The sequence below is a fragment of the Rhea pennata genome, chromosome 6 (genome assembly GCF_028389875.1).
Source record: "Rhea pennata isolate bPtePen1 chromosome 6, bPtePen1.pri, whole genome shotgun sequence".
In the NCBI taxonomy this organism is placed as follows: Eukaryota; Metazoa; Chordata; class Aves; order Rheiformes; family Rheidae; genus Rhea; species Rhea pennata.
In genome coordinates this window covers 19,317,986-19,338,349 of record NC_084668.1, presented here as the reverse complement: position 1 = coordinate 19,338,349, position 20,364 = coordinate 19,317,986, and the positions used below count along the sequence as shown (strand labels likewise).

At 35.3% G+C, this 20,364-nt stretch overlaps 1 protein-coding gene across 2 annotated transcripts in view; it reads left to right on the top strand.

The window, feature by feature from the left end:
* The window catches only part of IFIH1 (interferon induced with helicase C domain 1), a 28,444-nt gene extending 10,932 nt beyond the window's left edge, over nt 1–17,512 (top strand). The window contains exons 4-17 of one of the 2 annotated variants that reach the window (XM_062578752.1): nt 352–435; nt 3,787–4,007; nt 4,831–5,041; nt 7,687–7,901; nt 9,436–9,552; nt 10,107–10,230; nt 10,316–10,543; nt 11,487–11,743; nt 13,228–13,377; nt 14,088–14,249; nt 14,748–14,938; nt 15,245–15,307; nt 16,369–16,462; nt 16,579–17,512. In XM_062578752.1, coding sequence (XP_062434736.1) covers nt 352–435; nt 3,787–4,007; nt 4,831–5,041; nt 7,687–7,901; nt 9,436–9,552; nt 10,107–10,230; nt 10,316–10,543; nt 11,487–11,743; nt 13,228–13,377; nt 14,088–14,249; nt 14,748–14,938; nt 15,245–15,307; nt 16,369–16,462; nt 16,579–16,761 — 2,300 coding nt within the window. In that variant the 3' untranslated portion in view covers nt 16,762–17,512. The remainder of the gene's footprint in view (nt 1–351; nt 436–3,786; nt 4,008–4,830; nt 5,042–7,686; nt 7,902–9,435; nt 9,553–10,106; nt 10,231–10,315; nt 10,544–11,486; nt 11,744–13,227; nt 13,378–14,087; nt 14,250–14,747; nt 14,939–15,244; nt 15,308–16,368; nt 16,463–16,578) is intronic. The other variant, XM_062578753.1, reaches the window with a different exon arrangement.
* Nucleotides 17,513–20,364: the final 2,852 nt, after the last annotated feature.

Genomic DNA, 20,364 nt, shown 5'->3' with positions numbered 1-20,364 from the left:
ACTGCTTTTGTCTGATACAGTTCAGATCTGTGGTTCAAAAATACTGTAGTAAGGAATCTACTAGTAATAATAGCAGATAGTACAGAAACAGTTACCTCACTTTTGCTCACACTTCTTGACATACTAAGAGAATATGCTGGAGTAAGGCAGAATATATAATGTATCATCAGGGGTAGGCTCTGGTGCTGCAAGCTGCCTAACTTAGATGAGACTTGCAGTTATTTAGGGAGAAAGTGAAAGATAGTTTTGCTATTTGTACGTCTGTATAGCAAATTTGCTATGCTGTATTTGGATATGTTTTTTAATATATGCTATTATCTCCTGTTTCTATTTGTTTGTTTTTTCATTTAGAGTCTGATGTCTCTATAGGAGATGGAAGTGTCAATAATGTGAATGAAAACCTGGGACAGAGCAGCAGCACAACCAGTGATTCAGGTATGTTTTCTTTCTGTTATTTAGTAATTGCAAAATAACGTCTGGTGGGGTGAGCACTCACTCTGTGAATCAGCTAGATCAAAAATCAAAGATTTTTACAGTAAACTCTAGCAACAGTTGTTAGGTGCAGGACTTCCTCTTATTTTGTTGGAAAATAGATGCCATTTTTATAAGTCTGGACTTAACTCCCAGCCCCAAAAGAGCTGATTTACTGGGATCCTCTGAATACATTTCCACACATTTCCATCATACAAATGGTCAATGATACAGAATAATGTAATCATGTAGGTTAGAAGGGACTTTCAGAGGTCATCTGACCCAATTCTTGGAACAGATGCATAACACTGCAGTGTTTAAGTGCCTCTCCTCCTTTCAGAGAGGAGGTAGACTGTGCCTGGCCCCTGCATAGGGGAAGTGAGAGGGAGTAGGCCAGCTTTGGAGGCATCTAAGGATGAGGAGAAGCATTTCCAAGGTACTTGTAGAATCATGTGAAGGTCAGTTTTGGGCCTAAGTAATTTATTAGCACTATTTGTAAAAGTGTTCAGCAACCTAATCAATGGGAATTACTCTCTAAAGACATCTGCAAATCTGTTTTGTGAATGTATCTGCAAGTTAAACAAAATGTGCTGAACTGAAGACCAGACTGTGTTTACACAATACTTTGTAGACAGAAATGATCTTGCTCTGTATATACCCATGAGCCCAAGCAAATACTGGCTGTTCTAAAAGACATCCGAGACTTTTCCCCTTTCTTTCTTTTCTTGAACCTCAGGCCAGACAATTTCAGCTGTCTACCATGTAGAGTTTAAGCGTATCCTGTATCTACTTACACAGATTTCAAGAGGAATGAGTTGCCTTTTGGAATCTAACCTTAATAAAGTTTGTTCTGGGATTGTCTTGCCCAGGGGCTGGGAATAGTCTGGATACCTTACCAGCCAACTCGGTCTAATAAAGCTATTAGATTGGTAAAGTCAATGTAGTGATAAATGCTTTAAAGTAGTTTCAACCTTGTTTAATATTAAAATTCATCCATTTTACAAGTACACAGAAAATTCAGAATATATTGAAATCTAAATTGCCTTCTTAATGCATATGCTAAAACCTTATCTATGTTAGCTCTGAGGAATACTCTTTGTACTTCTGTGTCAACTGAAGTTACTTATCAGTCATATTAAGATCTCTTCCTCACTGTCATGTGAAAAGTCAGGGCAGAGGAACTTCTCTATTTTGTATATAGTCACAGTGAATCAGTTGGTCAGATTGATACAGACTACTGGTATGTGGTAACACAAATATATATGACCCGATCATTAAGGTCACTGAATCTCCCATTAAGCAACTTGGATGTTGGCTATGTCCACTAGTTCCGTAAAAAAATAAGTTGCTGAAGTTAGGTGAACATTGCAGAATAGATGGGGGTTTTTTTGATTATTTGCTATATGTTCTGCTTACATGTAGGCTTTGAAACAGTAAATTCAAATGTGTTTTAAAAAACATTCATGCTTTTTATTACTAGTACACTAGTACACTAGTTTACACTAGTAAACTCAGCGAGAGCAAGTGTGAGCACAATAGCTAAGGAGGCAGACTTTGTGGCATTGATGGATTTTGATTTCAAATTTTGCAATAAGGCTGTTGTATTAAACAGATGTATAGGTAGTACATTAATACACTGACATGATATGGATTTTAATGCACAGAAACATGAATTTTGTCAGTTTTCTGTGCAAGCATCATTTTACACTTAAGAAAAATGTTGGAATTAGAAGAATAATTATCATGATTCTTTTAGCATTCATATGAATCTTGTAGGGAAGCAGATGACTTCCCCAAAGTTATACTGTGTGTTATGAAAATTCTTTAATGGAATCATATCCTGTGTAAAGATTCCTGTATTAACCTTTATTTAAACAGGTCAAGCTAGGAGAGAGCAAAGTTAAATATTTTTTAGGCCTGGACAGTTAGTTGAGGATGTTAAGATACTAAAATTTAACCAAACAGATGGATGATAAAGTGCTAGTTTCAGTATGATTGAACTATTAGATTTAACCAAGCAGAAAGCAAACAAGGTTCTTCCTCAGAAGAGAGTAGTAGAAGTCAGATAAGTAACGGCAAGTACCCTCTGGTGTGAATTTCCCTTTGTTCCAGGTAGTACTGCACTCATACTAAAAGGCAAAACAAGCAAAAAACACTTAGGAATGGCATTCGGATGTTTCCATCAGCAGTATTTTCTCAAGGTTCATTACTTTCTGTTAGTTTAGTTTTATTTAATGGAATCAGGGATACTAGAAAAATACACTTATTTTGTGTATAATGTATCAGTGATAATAAAACCTCATGATTCTGCATTTAATGATCTCATCAGGAAATAAGACTATGGGGAGGTTCCCCCTTTAGTCTAGTAGAATTTCTCTCATCATATTGACAGTTAATACTTTGAGGTGAATTTAAACACATCTGTAGGAGAGAAAAAAAAAGGACACTGAAATAAATTCTTCTTATATTCCTGTATATAATTTGACTTCCTGCATGTATATAAACCCAGGCCTGATAATTCTTTTCTCACTGCCTGAAATATTGATATAATTTATCAGCACTTTAAATTTCTGAATGTTATGTGTTTCACCTGTGGGCAGTGGATCTGAAGTCCTTGCCGTTGCATTTTAAATGATAGATGGAAGGTTTTGGCTTTCAGGTGGCCAATGCATGTGGCTTTAGTGAACAGCTCAGATAACATTATATATGAGTCAACGTGGAAGCAGTGTAGTCTACCATGAATAGGTGTCATACATTCAGCAGGGTAAGCTCTATTTTGTATGGGCAATTGAATTTTCTTATCTATTTGAACTTTATACTTCACGACTCCCTTCATCAATTTTTAAGTGGTCCCTATCTCTTTTCATTTCTATGGCTCTATCTTTTTTCTTCCTTTGTGGTATATTTATAAAGGTAGCTCACTTGCAACCAAATAAATTTCAGTACCAATGAAAGAGAAGGTCACATAAGATTGGCTAGATTATAAATACTGTGACTCTGAACACAACCTTTGTTGTTCCCAGTGCTACTGAACTGTATCATTTGAATTTACACATAATACTCATGTCAACATAGGTGGGTAAAGACATACTGTGGCTTACTCTACCCACCCTGGTAGGTGACTGTATGTAAGCAGTACTGATCTGCGGTTGCATAGTTCCACAGAACAGCATTGCCTAAGCTAATATTGTCCTGTTTCCATTTACTTGGAAGATATTTTTCATACTAAATTAACATTTTTCCATTCGTTGTTTGATCAGTGCTCTGAATGTTCTGTGCCTCATGTTTGATATTTATATTTGTCTGTACTCTTAGATGAAGATGAAGTGAAGAGCAGAGCTTCACCTGAGCCAGAACTGATCCTGAGAGATTACCAGATGGAAGTTGCAAAACCAGCATTGAATGGGGAGAATATTATAATATGTCTCCCTACAGGCAGTGGTAAAACCAGAGTGGCTGTTTATATTACCAAAGATCATTTGGATAAGAAGAGAAGAGCATCAGAGCCTGGAAAAGTTATAGTACTTGTTAACAAGGTATGTTAGTCCATTAAAAGTTTTTCCAGCCTCCTGTACTGTTAGTATAGAATTTCTAACATGAATATAAATACATCTTTCAGGTTCTCCAGATGCCACTGTGTTTAAAAGTATATGGCTCTAGGCTGTTATCTCTATTATATTAGTGCAAACATGATTGACTTTAATTTATGTGAATCCAATTGGAATCAAAATGTGCCATAATAACTGCATCATTGGAAAAAGTACAATTCCGTGTTAGGATGAATAAAACTAAAATAATATTGTAAAAAATCTGTTTTTCCATTGTGCATTGTGCAGTGAAGCTCACCTAATGACCTTATAGTACTGAAGAATATTCATATATTCATTCTTATAATGACTGGAATGCTTATATTTACATTCAGAGCATCTAAATTAAACTTTTTCATTGTAATTTTAAAATACAAATATCTGAATATATTTAATAACTCTACAAGTGACTAAAACATTCAGATCCTCATATAAGAAGAAAACTGATAGCATGTTTTAAGTTCAGTTAAGTAGACAGCATGGTTTGTTCTTTGTAAGGTGTAGTCAAGCCAAAGTTTTTTTGGGGGACCAAGTTTTTGTAGGGGTGCAGTTTTTAGGGGGTTTGGTTTGGGGATTTTTAGTTTGGAGGTGTTTCGTTTTTTGTTTAAACCTACTCTGCAGTGAATAAGGTGATGTTTGTTTGCCTTCAAAAAAAAAAAAAAAAGTGTGTATTATGTAGAATGTATGTTCACCTAACAACATCTCTGACAAATAGGCACATATTTTTAACCCTACGTAAGCTCTGGTATAAATTCGCTGGAAACTTATTTAGGTACCATTGGTGGAACAGCATTTACGAAAGGAGTTTCATCCATTCCTGAGGCGCTGGTATCAGGTTATTGGTTTAAGTGGTGATTGTCAGCTGAAAATCTCATTTCCTGAAGTTGTCAGAAGAAACGATGTCATAATCAGTACAGCACAGATCCTGGAGAATTCACTGCTAAATGCAACTAAAGAAGAAGAGGAAGGTGTCCGTTTATCAGGCAAGTTTTTCACTCTGAACTTTTTACAGAGGAGCTAAAAGTATGACAGCTCTGGAAAACTGCGGAGTAAAAATGTGTGGGATTCAACAGTTGATACTTTTTTATCTGACTAGTTTTACAAATGCCAGTTGGACTCAGAATTCTGTCAATGAGCATGCAAAATTTTCAAGACAGATTAGACTCCTGCAGTTTACCTGTGCTAAATATTGGTTGTGGTTCCCATTTTATCTAGCTCAAGCAGAATTTTGCGCAGATGCAGCTATATTGATTCCAGTTTTCAGGCTTGCTTAGGTAATAGAACACTGAGTTATATCATCTAAAAGTTATAGAGACGTTACATTTAAAGAAAATGATAAAAGTTCACATGCAGTCACTAATTTGAGAAATACAATGGAGTACAAGATAGGAACCAATGTGTTATGAAAGTTATATTCTTTAAGCTTTTTATTTTTACTAACGAGAGATGAGATTATATTTTACCATCTCAGAAATAGGAAGTGGTGTAGCACTCTCCAACAACAGATGAAGTTGGGGAAAGACAAAGATACAAGATGAAATAAGAATATATGTAGGAGATCAGAAATAAAATGGTATTGACTGCCTGTGACTTAGAAATAATGTAACTATACATGACCTCTGCTTCAAGATATAGGTTGCAGTGACCTTCCTCTGTAAGCAGTTAACTTCTCTCTGTATCTACATACAGTCAGCTCTTTAATAGGTGGGGCAGGATGTAATGGAGATATAGTGGAGGAGAGCTTGATGTTCAAAATGTATCTCAGATAATATAAATACTTGTTAAGTATTTATATTCTTGTCTCGGCTCAGAAAGCTGAAGGGGTCAGCCTGTGTCCATCGTTGGCTAGTGCTGATTGGAGTACTGCTTGGTCCGAACTAATTCCTGTGGAACCACTTGAGTATTTCAGAATTGCATCCTTTCTTTCTGAATGCCTTATCTTGGATAGAGTACTAGAGATTTGTTTGTATTTATTTGCTTTCTACTGTACCCGAGTTAATAAAACCTTCTCAGAATCTGAACCATTTAGGAATGCCATGTATAGGCACCCAAATATTTCTATAGGAGTAACTGACCTAATCATTTGCGCTGGACTCCTACCAGCTCGTGTTATGCAGTGTTTTTTCAAAGGGAATCTGCACCTTGCAAAGCTTCTTTTGCAAGGAGCTTTATATTTTTCAGAACTGAGATGGCCCTACAAACGATACAGCTGTGTTTCCATGCTATTGCACCTGTACTAATAAGTTCAGCTGGACCAAAGCAAAGCAAACCTGGACAGGGCAGCATAAGCCTGAACAGCTTCATTTTTATGGCTATAACTTTGAGTTCTAGACTACAGCAATGCAGTCCAAACTGGTTTACCAGACCATTTGTGTGGCAAAAATCACATATCCTCAGTGTCATGGAGCATTGGTCTGGTTTCCTTGCAGTACTCCTTGTTTTAGCCTCTAAATTAGATTTCCCATGTTTGTTCTCCATCTTTCTCCAGGTTCTTCAAAAATGAAGTTACATAAGACTTTTCACCAGCAGAAAAAGCAATTCAGAATGTTCTTGCTCTCTTTGTTCCCAACTTCTGTTGCAGATGGCTGTGAACTGATTTGTATTATTATAATAATACAAGCAGGCTAATGTATAAACAAGACCCCTGAAATTATTTGGTTTAAGAAAAGACGATAAAGGGGGAGGGAAAGTTTAACCCAGAATGTTTCAGTGATCTGCTTTACAGTCACTTCCACAAACAATTTTGTGAGATACTGACAGGGCAGGGGAATTACAACACTGAGAATGACTGGCTGGGGTAAAGTAGAAGTTGCATAAATCAGCTTTGCTGCTAGAGAAGCTGAGAAATGTTCATGAGTCTTTCAAATCAGAAGCTTAAAATGTATTTTACTGCCTGCATATGTAAACAGGTAAAGGAGATGTTTTGTGTTTGAGAGATTTAAAACCAATGCAAGTCTTAGTTTTCCTTTTCTGATCATATGGTATACTGCGTATGTGTACCTGTTGCATCCAAATATGATTTGACTGAATGCATGTCCTTAGCTACGAAAGAGGTGATTGGTAGTGCTCTCAGCATTAGTTTGTTTCTTCCAATTACACATCCATAAAGTTATATCAAAACCTTCTAATTGGACAGGAATAAGAAGGAAGTTTCTGGTTTGCTAAAAATGAAAGCCTGTTTTGATCAAGATAGGCCTTTCTAGAATGTCTGAAACACTTTTAACATGTTGTATGTTCTCCTAGACAAGTGGTATGTAGCTTGCCAGGTGCAGTTATGGAAATGCTTATAAAAGATGGGATTGAGTAAAACCATGATACATTCTTACCATGAGTTTTAAAAAAATACCTGTCTGATTCTTTATGCTATTAATTCATTTTTGCAGGAATAAAGCTTTCTACCTGACATGAAATGTAAAACTACTTGACACATCCAGAGTGCAGCAAGGATTCTAAAGTTCATTAAATTATATATATAAAATATATATAACTTCTATTGCCCCCTTTCTCTAGTGCTGCAAGTTTCCTAATATATGAATGCTCAAAGTGACTGGAAATCTTCAACAGTTGAAGAAGATTTATTTATATAACATCTGAAAGAAAACTATTTTATACTTACCATTTTTTCCAGATTTTTCACTTATCATTATTGATGAATGTCATCACACTCAAAAGGAAGGTGTCTACAACAATATAATGCGACATTACTTAAAAGAAAAGATGAAGAATGAGAAGCTCGCGAAAGAAAAACTACTCATTCCACAACCTCAGATTCTGGGACTTACAGCCTCACCTGGTGTAGGAGGTGCAACATCCTATTTGAAAGCTGAAGAACATATTCTGAAAGTAAATAGCTCTTAAAATTACAAATCACCAAAGGAATATTGTTTTGTTCAAGTAAAACTTGTATTAAACTTGTATGAAATTCAGTGTTAGGCTTCAAACATACCAGACTCTTTTCATGTGTATATGACATTCAGCTAACAACCATTCAGTAAATTGACCTGCTACAAGGTTATGGAAATTCATGTACAAGTAAAGGTTACTTATGTCAGTGCTGGAGTAAAGATTGCCTAACTTGAAAAATCTCGATCAGAGGCAATAAATCCACAAAATGTTGAGGTTTTTATTAATAAAAATCTGATTTTTATATTGCTGGATTGTTATTTAGAGTACTCCTAAATCCTAGACAGATTACAGTATTTTTTATCTATTTCTAGAACTTCTGGGCTAGGCTTCTGTGGGTCTAAAAGTGGAAAATCTAAGTTGAATAATTAAATAAAGCAGAAACTATTTGTGAGGTACAGATAGTATGAAAATGGCTTTTATTTCCAGCAGCTAGATAGTGAGAGAGATGGGAGAAGTATGTAATTGCATAAACATCTGGCTGGAGCTAATTATTTAAATTCTATAGTATACCTTCTATACAGCTGTAAATTTAAAACTGTTTTATATGAAGTCTAATGGATTTATGAGTGATACAAAACATAACTTAGTCCAGTGTTGCAGAGAGAACTCTTGACTAGCAAGCTGCACTAGACCAGAATATGGAATTGAATAGATGAGGCCTCAAAGAAGCTTTTATGCTGTATTGAAGTAGGCAGAATTGTGAGGTATTGTGAGAAAATAGCTTTTTTAGCAATGGGAAAATCAGAATTCCTTTTCATCTGCTTTGAAATCCTACTGATAGAGGGGTTACATACAAAAGTGTGTAGCAAAATGTAATGTGAATATGTAAACTCAAATAGATAACTATTGATGAAAACATTAAAAAGGTTGTCTGCCAGACTTCCTCATTTTTTTCCTATTCATAAAAATTAAGACTTTCCCCTTATTTTAAACTTTTAAGCAGTGACAGAAATGTTAACGTTTTTTGCAAAAGCTGAAAAGCAGCGAAGTCCAGTAAAGTCCAGTTAGGACAGTAAGTTTCTTCATCACTTTCTGTTCTAAGAAAGGTAATTTCAAATTATTTTCTGCTTTCAAGTCTAGCTTTTAATTCTTTAATTACTCCCTAACATTACATTTCTTTTATTTTACTTTACTATTTTTATTTAAGTTGTGCTCAGATCTTCTCCAAAGTATTGATGGTATATTTTACTTTACAAAATAGCCATTTTGCAGCTTAATCTGCATATTTCTTCCTATGTGTTTGGATTACTTCTATCTTAGGTAGTAGCTTGGTTAGCTTTTTTCAAATGTTTGTCAAAGACATGGCCTTCCTCAAATTGATAGTCTACATAGCATTTTGTAAAAAGAAAGTGAACTAAACTATATAAATGCCAATATTTGAATAAAAAGATATATTGCTTTAATTCAGGTTTCACATGGAATAACTCTAAAATCTTAACATTAAAAGAATTAATACTCTATTTTGCTCCAGATCTGTGCAAACCTTGATGCATGTAGAATCATGACTGTTGAAGAGCATGCCTCCCAACTGAGGAATCAGGTGAAGGAACCATATAAGAAGACTGTGATTGCAGATGACAAAAGAAGGGTATGCTTTATCAAACTAATCTGTGTTACAATTATATTACCCTTTAAAGGTATTTTGTACAATATGAAATCTTACCTAATGGTCTTTTTCTGTACATTTATTGTGATACTCCTAATTTGGATATATGGGTGTATGCATCTGTTGCATTCCTTTCAATGGACAAGTATCAGTAATGTAAACTTTTTTTTTAATCCTACTTTTTAACAGTTTTACTTTTTTAAATAAAGTAAAAATTTTTAAATGTTTGTCTAATTTTTGAGGTAACTAGTCAAAGGACCTTCTGAGTCATAGTTGAAATGCTTGTATTGAGGTGCCACTATATTCACTTAAACATGTTATATTCACAGTGTAATTTTCATAATGTTCTGAATTACTTATTTTGTGACTCTAAGTGATCAGAGGACCAGTACACTTAGCAAACTTAATTTCTTTTGAAATTAAGGTTTTAGGTTAAAAAGTTACTCACTGTGATATTAGCCAAGAGTTCAGTCCAGTGTTTTTTTTATTACCAGAAGAAAGATGTTTACTTGTTTTTGCAATCAATTTATTTGTAGGATCCATTTAGAGAGAAAATTATCGAGATCATGACAGAAATTCAAAAGTATTGCCAGCTCCATCCAAAATTTGAGTTTGGAACTCAGCCATATGAACAGTGGGTGATTAGAGAGGAGAAGAAAGGTAAATGGACAGGGAAAATTTCCTGACTTTCAACTCTTGAGGTTGAAAACGGGCATAGTTTTATGTGTTTTTTGTCTGCTTTTAGCGGCAAAAGAAGAAAAACGCAAGGAACGTGTCTGCGCAGAACACTTGAAGAAATACAACGATGCTTTGCAAATAAATGACACTATTCGAATGGTTGATGCATACAATCACCTATGTAACTTTTATAGGGAGGAAAAAAGTAAAAAAACAATAGTGAGTGATGATGAGGATGAACCAGCAGTATCAAAACAGGATGAAACAGATGAATTTCTAATAGGTTTGTTTTATGGTAAGCATGAAATACATGGTGATATTAAATATTTGAAATACATAACTAATGGGCTCATGCGAATTATTTTAGTGCACAGTAGTTTATTAGTTTGTAGAGACTGTTGTTATTTATTATGACAATGTTTGGATGTCCCAGTTCATATGGTAAGGACTACATCAAACTAAATCAGTGTAATCGTGTCCCAGTGTATAATAGAAGATCTTCAACTTTGTCCCAAGAGCACTTCCTTTTGGCTGATAAGTACTAATTTTGCCTGCTTTTCTCTGTTGAAGTGTTTCTGAGAGACACTTTGATAGATAGTCCCTTCCATGCAGTAGTCACTCCTGAGGGACAGTAAGCTGAGCAACTGGAAGACAAAAGCAATGTGGAATAATGGTTATTCAACTGACTACTACTATCAAAGTTTGTTAGTATGTTACTAAGAAAAGGGAGTGTGTCCCTGAGTAAGCTCCAAATAAAGAGCAGTTTGTAAGAGAAGTAAAAAGAAGATTAAATAGCAGAGGCCAAAGTTAGCTGCCCTTTTCTCAAAGCATTCCCTTTGTAACTGTGATTCATTCAGTCTTTTACACACTAATCATCTTTCCCTCTTTTTTTCCCCTTACTGCCCACAGGGCAGGATTAGTCCCATGCCATATGGCTCATGGATGGTGCCTCCTTCCCTTGGTATCTAGAAAGAGGGTATTTTCCCTATACTGACCATGGAGTATAGCAAAAGCATATGGTAAAATATTGTGGTGATTTATTTTGATTAGTGTGCTTTTGAAGAATATAAACTAACTTGAAAAATAAACTGATATACCATAGCTCTTCCTACTGAGTGTGAATTAGCTATATGGGGAGGATTATACAGAAAGCTGCTGCTCTTTTTTGATTTTCTAGAGCTTTTATTTTACAGGGTTGCTTTTTTTTTTTTTTTTAACTACATTTGTTATTTTTAAAGCAAAAAAGAAACAGCTGAAAGAGTTGTCTGGAAAACCTGAATATGAAAATGAGACACTAACAAAGTTGCGCGACACCTTAATGGAGGAGTTCACGAAGACTGATGAACCAAGAGGAATTATTTTCACAAAGACCCGGCAAAGTGCTTTTGCTCTGTTCCAGTGGATTAAAGATAACAAAAAATTTGAAGAAGTGGGAATTAAGGCCCATTATCTTATTGGTGCTGGAAACAACAGTGAAACTAAAGCTATGACTCAGGTATAGAACTATGCACTACAGTGTTAATTTTATACACATTTTGAGGAAAGAGCTTGTTTTAATGCTAGGAAGAAAAAAGAAATTCAGAACCCGGTGTTCTGGTCTCCTACTTTCCACCAACTTATCATGATAAGCTAAATTTATTAAAAATAACAGCATCTTAATAATTCTATTTCCACAAGAAACAAACTTTTTTTGTTGCTTAGATTCTATGAGACTAACAAGCAGTCATCTCCAAGAGGAGTATATAGTCAAAAGGGTTACAAGTTGTAGTGAGATAGTGAGACATAGGAGGAAAACAAAATGGTAGCAAAAAATGTGCTAAGAGTTCATATTTATTGAGACAGTAGTAATTCTAATTATATTTTAGTTGCTGAATTGAAAGATAAAATGAATTGAAGTGTTAATGTCTGTCATTTTCTGATATTGCTGCTTAATCAATTTATACCAACTTACGTCCATGCTTTACACTGACACATAATCCTCAAATGAGAATTTGCCAGAATTCACAATGAAATTTGTTATTCACTCAGCAATCTCAGTGTCTCATACCATTGTGCTGACTTCTCACACAGCATCTCCCTATTGTCTGGTAGCTTCAAATCAAACAGCTTTCAAAATTCAGTACTCCAGTATCACTTCTCTTCTACTTTTAACTCCCCATGAAGTTACCATTTCAGCATTTAAATAAAAATGTAGGTTAATGCTAAACAGAGTCCATTTACTTCATCTGCTCTCAGTTTTTTAAAAAAGGCATTGTTTTCTCAAAGATGCTTGTTTTGTATTAAAATTTATTCTTTCATTTGTGTATCACATTGTACAAAGCAATAACCTCCAGATTTCAAAACTGAATGTAACAAACAGGAACTTTCTGTCCACAGTTCAAAAGATGTCATGTTCCTGTGCTCAAGCTGTTAAAAGTATCCAGAGCCTGTACTCCTGAATTATCTGGATATTTTAAAGTGTCATCACTATGGTTTTTTTGGTACTCCACACAGCAGTCTTGGCAACAAAATGAAGTTGTTATGGGTAATTAAGTGCTGTGGATCCTGAGTTGGAAGTGCTGAAATCTGTACTTAAAGCTGAAGTTACAGAAGTGATAGAAATTTAAAACCTCTGAATAACTACTTAAAGAACTTGCTAATGATAGAACAAAAAACTTATTACCAAACCTCCCCATGACAATGAAATGAGGTTATCAAATGAAAAGTTTCAGATCTTCACTGCTTAAGCTCAGTTACCTTAAAAAGAAAGGCTTTTGCCCTCTCATCCCTCAAAAAGATGCTGAACATCTATTTTTTCAAGTAGGGATCCCTTGTTGTTTGTAATCTTGAAAGATGCTTAAATACAGCTATTTAAGCCACTAACATTTGGTACTCTGCTCTGAAAACTTGAGCTATAATTCCTTAAGCATATTAATTGTAAGAAACTAGTGTCAGAAACTAATACTGAAAGTTACTATCCTGATTTGCTTTAATTTACAGAATGAGCAGAGGGAAGTCATTGGTAAATTCCGAGATGGAAGTGTAAACTTACTCATTGCTACTACTGTAGCTGAGGAAGGCTTGGACATCAAGGAGTGTAACATTGTTATTCGCTATGGCCTTGTCACCAATGAAATTGCTATGTTGCAGGTATGAGTTTACTGCTCATCTAACTTATTTTGGACTATGTAAATGGTGAATCATATACCTAGACTTTGCAGCTAATCTTGGAGCACTTGCATACATGATAAGAAAATGTTCTTGTTAACAAGGTTCATTTCTAGGGGTCATCCTCAGTCAGCATGCAACATAATATTACTCACAGAAGTAAATGTTCGTTCAGGCTCATAACAACTAATAAGCTGTATTATGCTTTGTCCAGAAAAGGTATGAGAATGTGATCGGAGGAGTGGTTGAAACTGATTTTCTATCCTTTCTCAATGGGAAAAAGATGGACTTCTATCTCATTTCCCTCTCACACCACTGTATTTTCTATTGCAGTAGTATTTCCAGCTTATGATCAGCTGGTGTTATGTTCATTGCTTTATGACCACCAGACATGCATTTTTTCCTTGATGTATCAGGAACACTATCCAGTCTCTGTAATAAATCAGGTATCTAAATTAATAAAGACAGATAAAAAGAGATAATGACATATCAGAATAACAGTTCATCCATGTTCTCATCTAATTTGTGAGCACATTTGAGATGGTTAAGTGCATGCTTATTTTTTATTGGCAGAATAAATTTTCTGCTTTAAATATTTTGTGCTAATCACAAGTCTTTTCAACCTTGAAAACATATTATGTGGTATTTCAGGGAACATAATGCTTTTATGTTGTATTCCTTGTAAATTGTAGGCCCGTGGTCGAGCTCGAGCTGATGAGAGCACCTATGCACTTGTGGCTTCAAGCAACTCAGGAGCAGTTGAACGTGAGGATGTTAATAGCTTCCGTGAGAAAATGATGTATAAGGCGATTCAGCGTGTCCAGAAGATGCCACGGAAAGAGTACTTAAACAAGGTGTTTACTGCAACTCTGCATCTTTCTTTTAAAGAGAGCTTGTTTATATTGTAAAGAATACTTTCTACTTGAAAACCTGCTTGGGGAAGAAAATTTAAAATATTAGCTACTACATCTGGCCTTGGATTCTTCTGCCAATATTAATTGTATAATTTGTGTTTTCTGAACCTTTAGAAATGTCTGTTTTGCTATTGATAGGGGTGAAAACGTACAATTGGGGGGAATTGACCAGAAGTGGTGTTGTCGATGAACTCGGTAAAAACTGAAAGAGAAAAATAATTACTTTTCATTAATACCTCTTTCTTCCTTTAGAAGACATACCTTATTAAAATAATTACTAATTTATTATTAGAATTTATTTTAATTTGAAAATATTCTTTTAATTTTTCAGGATAAGTTCTACTTTTTAGGCTCTAGGGTTTATGAAAACAAATCTCTATTGATCTGCTACTATCATTCCACTGGAATGTTACGGTGCTTTTATTGATCTGTTTCTAGATTCAGACCTTCCAGTTGCAAAGTATAATGGAAAAAAAAATGAAGACAAGGAGAGATCAATGTAAGACATACACGAAAAGACCTTCACTAATAAAATTCTTATGCAAAAATTGCTGCAAGTTGGTATGTTCAGGAGAAGATATACAAGTTATTGAAAACATGCATCATGTCAGTGTGAAAAAAGATTTCCAGTAAGTGTTTATGAACTACTGTATCTCTTTCAGGCAGAAATAATTTTCTTTTCAATGAGGCTGTATGGGGCCTGTAACACTCAAGGCACTGTGTGTGTGTGTGTGTGTGTGTGGGCGGGGGGGGGGGGGGGGGGGCGAATTACTCCAGTGTTGTCACGTCCTAAGATCTATGGAGTTCACAATTAATGAGTTTGAAGGAATGGTGTTTTTAACCCTTAATTTCCAGTTCACTAGAGACTGAAACTTTGGGAAAAGATAAAGTTCCTGTGATAATACTAACCAGGTCACTTGATATTTTTTCCACAGTGCAACAGCAACCAAAGCTGAACACCAGTTACCCGGTGCAAAGAGATCCATTTACATAAACCTGTAACTGAACCAGGATAAAAGTTTGAGCCGTGACCAATGACTCATGAGCAATATACTGGCATGCACCAAGCACTGACAATTGTGTGCTTAGAGAATGTTAATTCCAGTGACCCACCTCCCAGTGTGCTCTTGCTCTTTCTTGTCTCTATTGCAAGAGAGGCCATGCCACCTAGTTTAGTAAACATTCACCTGTGTTGAGCAATGTTTAACTTCGCAGTTTCAGAGTGCAAGGAGGTGACTTTTACCTTTCATAATGCAAATTAACAGACTAAGAAAATATTTTAGTTCAACTTTTGCATTTGTTCAGTGTAATAAATTTGTAATGGATTGTACATTACAGATAAGTCATGCTTTGCTAGTTATATAGTGGACTCTGCCCTGCCAAGTTACTATCCTCCAGAGTTCTTTCATTGAGACACATCACTGATACAATTTTAAAAACTTTCTGAAGAGTTAATGAGAAATTAGTACTCATACATTATGGAAAAGGAAAATGAGCTGCAACCATAAATAGACCGTTTTAACTGTGAAATTTTCTTGTTTGCTTAATGTAATCAGTCCATCCAAACTATATGATAATCCTTATAACCATTCAGTATGGTTCAGACCCTAGCAAGTCTCAGCATCAAGTACTCCCTAAACAAAATGGTACAAGAATGTGCATGTACTCTGCAGCTCTGGATAGTCAGAATCAGATGATTCTGTTAGGATGAGGTTGGACTACATGGAGTAGAAAGAGAACTTCTAGTTTGCAGGTATCATTTCTTTGTTCTGTGGCACCTGAAAAAAAAGCTAGATTTATTCCCTATGTGGTGGGGGAGGACATAAGATATACAGGCTTTATATAGCCTAAAATGCTACCAGAGAAGATGTGGAGTGCAACTTTATCTCATCCTCTTACTTAGGAGCATGAAATACCACCCTGCATTTTCTCCAACTCCTGAATGTGCACAATAGTCATTGCTGTGTGTCTGACTTCAGCAGTTGTAGTCACTGTCTTAAAGGCCATCTGTAGCACAGAAAGACCAATGTATTGATTTGTGCTTTCTGTTTGTTTTTAGAAGCCTTTACCATATCAGAGAAAATAAGACATTGCAAGATAAATATGCTGATGACCAGACAAATAGAGAAATTACATGTAAAGACTGTGGACAAGTAAGGAAGAATCTTTTCCTTGTTTTTATTTTTTATTGTTGTTTGTTTCTTTAGTTCTTTATTTGTTTAATAATACTGTCTGTTTTATCTAAAATGTAATTTCTTTACATCTGTAGGCTTGGGGAAATATGATGGTTCACCGAGGTCTTGACCTGCCTTGTCTAAAGATTAAAAATTTTGTGGTTGTATTTGAAGACAAGAAAACAACAAAGCAAATTTTTAAGAAATGGGGAGAACTGCTAGTCAGGTTCCCTGGTTTTGATTATGCAGGGCATTGTCCTTCAAGTGATGAAGATTAAGGACTCTGAAAAAGGGCTTTTGCTTTCCTTCTGTTTTTCTGACTGCTGATTAGAAGCTCCTGTCCCATATAGTGAGGACTGCACATTAAAAACTGAAAGTCTGAGCTTGAGGAGGAGGGGAAAAAAGACCTAAGGGAGGAGAAAAACTAAGGCAAGTGGACACTGTCTGCACTCATTTGCAGTGATGCTCCAAGACAAAGAATAAGACCACGTAGACTGCAATGGTGTGTATCCATGGAACAAACTCCCCTCTCTACTCAATAGAGCACTGAATGGAGTGACAATACTGGCAGAAATATATTAGGCGAACAGTGACTCAGCACAGAATGTAAGAGACATCTTTGGACTTGTTCATGGTGGTGATTTTCCATTTTTCTGCTGCAACCTCTTTGAAGATCAGTTGTCTTAAAAGAGGAGCTGAGTAAAGAGAATAGATCAGCTGAGCGTTATTTGTGAATCACTGTTGATTTGTTTCTGAATCATTGTTGACTATTTCCATGGCTGATTTCTCTCCCATCTTATCTTTAGCTGTTAGCTAAAGATTAGCTGTTTTTACAGATCAAAATGAAGTTTTCATTAAAAGATGTTTCAAAAATCACTCCTTTAAGTCAACTTGAAATTGATTGTTTTAATATCTAAGAAGCACAATGCCATGTTTAACTTATGTATGTTAGTTTCATAGGACTGTTAAACAATGGATATACATGTATTTCTCCAATAAATGGCTATAATGAATAACCTTTGCCAACTATGATTTTTATTCTCTCTCACTGTAAGTATTTTGACAGCAATAATGCCACAGTTTCATCCTAGAAATTTACAGGATACTAGTATTCTCACTGCAAAAATAGCATAATATGGCTCCCTATTTATTTAACTGACAGATTTCCCTCCTCCCCCCTCCATTTGAAAGTAAAATACTGGAGAGTGGAAAGAAGGTCTGTTTGTTGTAACTGTCAAGCTTTGCAAATTCAAGATAAAGTGGTGTGTTTATTGGCATGGGCATGTAAACACTTGAGTAGCCCCAGGTAAAACTTGTAAGTATTTCTTTGAATATAGCCTGGCAAAAAATCTTTTTTTATGCCTAGATCTGTACTTGCTCTACATTTTTAATAGGAATGGAAGATACCCTGTACATTTTATAAAATCAATTTGATTCCAGGTATGCATTAGGACCAGATCTGGAGGTTTATCATATTTATAATCTTGACCATGTGCCGGGGGGGAAGTCTCAATTCTGACTGAGATAAGTGGCATATTCCAAAAATCACCAAACTGACACAGGCCATTTCAGTAATGGCTGCTTATAAACAGATTGTAGTTATAAATATGCACACTTTTTCTCTGTGGGAGTTTTGTAGATTACAATGTCCATATACTACAAAAATTCTGGTTTACTTATGGATTAAAAATTATTCCAAAACAGTGATTTATACCAGTAAATTACTATTTTAGGATTGTTTAAAAGTCAGATGTATGAGAATTGAGAGATTATGCATGCACAGACGTTATGAGACACTGTTGAATATAGATGTTTGAATGATACAACTGAATTGAAACAGGGAAGACCAGTGGGAATTTGGACTGTAAATGCTTTGTAGTGTATGCGAATTTTATCTGTGTTTATATAATGCTGTTTCTTCTGTTATGTATTGTGCAGCATAAGATAAATAAGAAATCATCACCAGTTTCTTTATTTAGCATTATGCTTTATTAGTTAAAACGCTAAACCATTTCTTACATATATTGTTCTTATAAATAGATAAATCATTTTCTTCTACTGTAGTATCTGCCTAACACTGAAGACTTTAGCTGCTTCTAGAAGCTGCTGGTTCAGCATGGAGTGAATTTTACACGTTAATCTGAGAATCTGACTATTTAAAAATATCTTGAGATGGATAGATCACACAGGATTGTGATTTAAGATGTATTTTATTCATGTGCTCAGTATCTGATAAATAAGATGCTATGAAATATAATAAGAATTAATCCTCAGAATAGTCTCTCTTGAACAACAAATCATTTCTGGATTTCTGTTTAAGGAGTTTTTGTAGTTCTTTGAATGATACTTTAAAACCAAAAAAGGCTTCTAGGATATTTAGAATGTAAATGCAATATAATGCATTGCACATAGCATTTTCAAGTGCCTGAAGTAATTTATCCAGATCTTTCTAGAAGTGTAAAACCCTGGTAAAGAGATGTCATAATACAGTTTGCTGCTGGCTCCTCCTATCAAATAATTTCCAGGCTAAGTAGATCTTCTGAACTCAGCTTCTGGTACTTCCACTACTGAAGCAACAAAAGCATATGCAACTGGATTTCTTTGTTCTCTTACAGTTGAGTTGAACAGGGCAATGTCACAAACATGCCTGGTTGTCTTGTAGTTCAGCTGTATGGTGCTGTTATGCGCCCAGTTCCCGATGTGACTCAGCCACACTGTCACCAAAGCCTAAAGAGTGTTTATGCAATCTCACTTCAGCGTAGTGCATAACAAACCTCAAATGTTGAATGCTGCTGGTTTGTAGGATAAGGAATTTCCACTTTAAGTTGCTGTCTCTGAACAGGGTTGTAAAACGTGCCTATATTGCTCATCCAGGAAGTGTGAAGTAAGCTGAATTGCTGTATTTGTATTTGCTAGTTACTTCTGCATTTATTGCCTTTATGAACTCAAAGTCCTCCAGTGAGTATGACAAATGCTGATTGCATTTTCCAGTTAGAGCTTTTATTTGTTCACATCTGTGGAAAGAGGAAAAAAAAAAAAAACAAATAGTCACTGGGGATTTGTCTAGCTATGTATGTGGCTAATTAAGAACTAAGGCAGCTTTTGATTTACATTCATTTCCATCTGCTTCAGCTTTAGCTGTGTATTTATTATTCTGTCTACTTTTGGTCTGATGTCATGCACAACCTGCATTTACAAAATGTCCATTTCCTCATCTGGAAAATGTAAATAGTAACCATAGAGTAGTTGCATAGCTGTTTTGCAAACTTTTCTGTTCCATAATTTGTGTCTTCCTCTGTTTCTCCAATGGATTTCCTCTTTGTTCTATCTTTCCTACCCTTTTATTTCTAACTTGCATTGTGTGGTTTTGTGACTGCAGAAGCTAGGAACAGCTTTGGCTACTGGAAGAACTGCTGTTTGCTTCTTCACATGTACTGGTATAAACAGCCCAGAGAAGGGATTTCAGGTGACAGGGGCAGTAGATCTTCAAAACTTGTAAGGTTTGTCTGCCAGTTACCTTTTGTTTTGCTTCCAGTGCAATATTTGTGAATCTTCTTACAGCATGTGCCTAAATTATTAGACCTCCGAATTAGAAAAACATAAAATATGCAGCATGTAGTCACTTTGCAAAGTTGTTTGGATCATGTGAGTTTGAATCATTTCCTTTGCGACATTCTCTAAAGATCTGTTAATTAGAGAAAGCTGCATGTTTGGAAAATTATGACTAGCCTGATCAAAATCTGCATTTGCAATTTTGCAATGTTCTGTTTGTCAGATACAACCAAAGATGGAAGGAAAAATGAGTTTGTGAATTGTGTTACTGAGAATTCATATGGCCTTAACCACAGAATGCTAGGAAATACTTGTTAGCTTGGAAATAT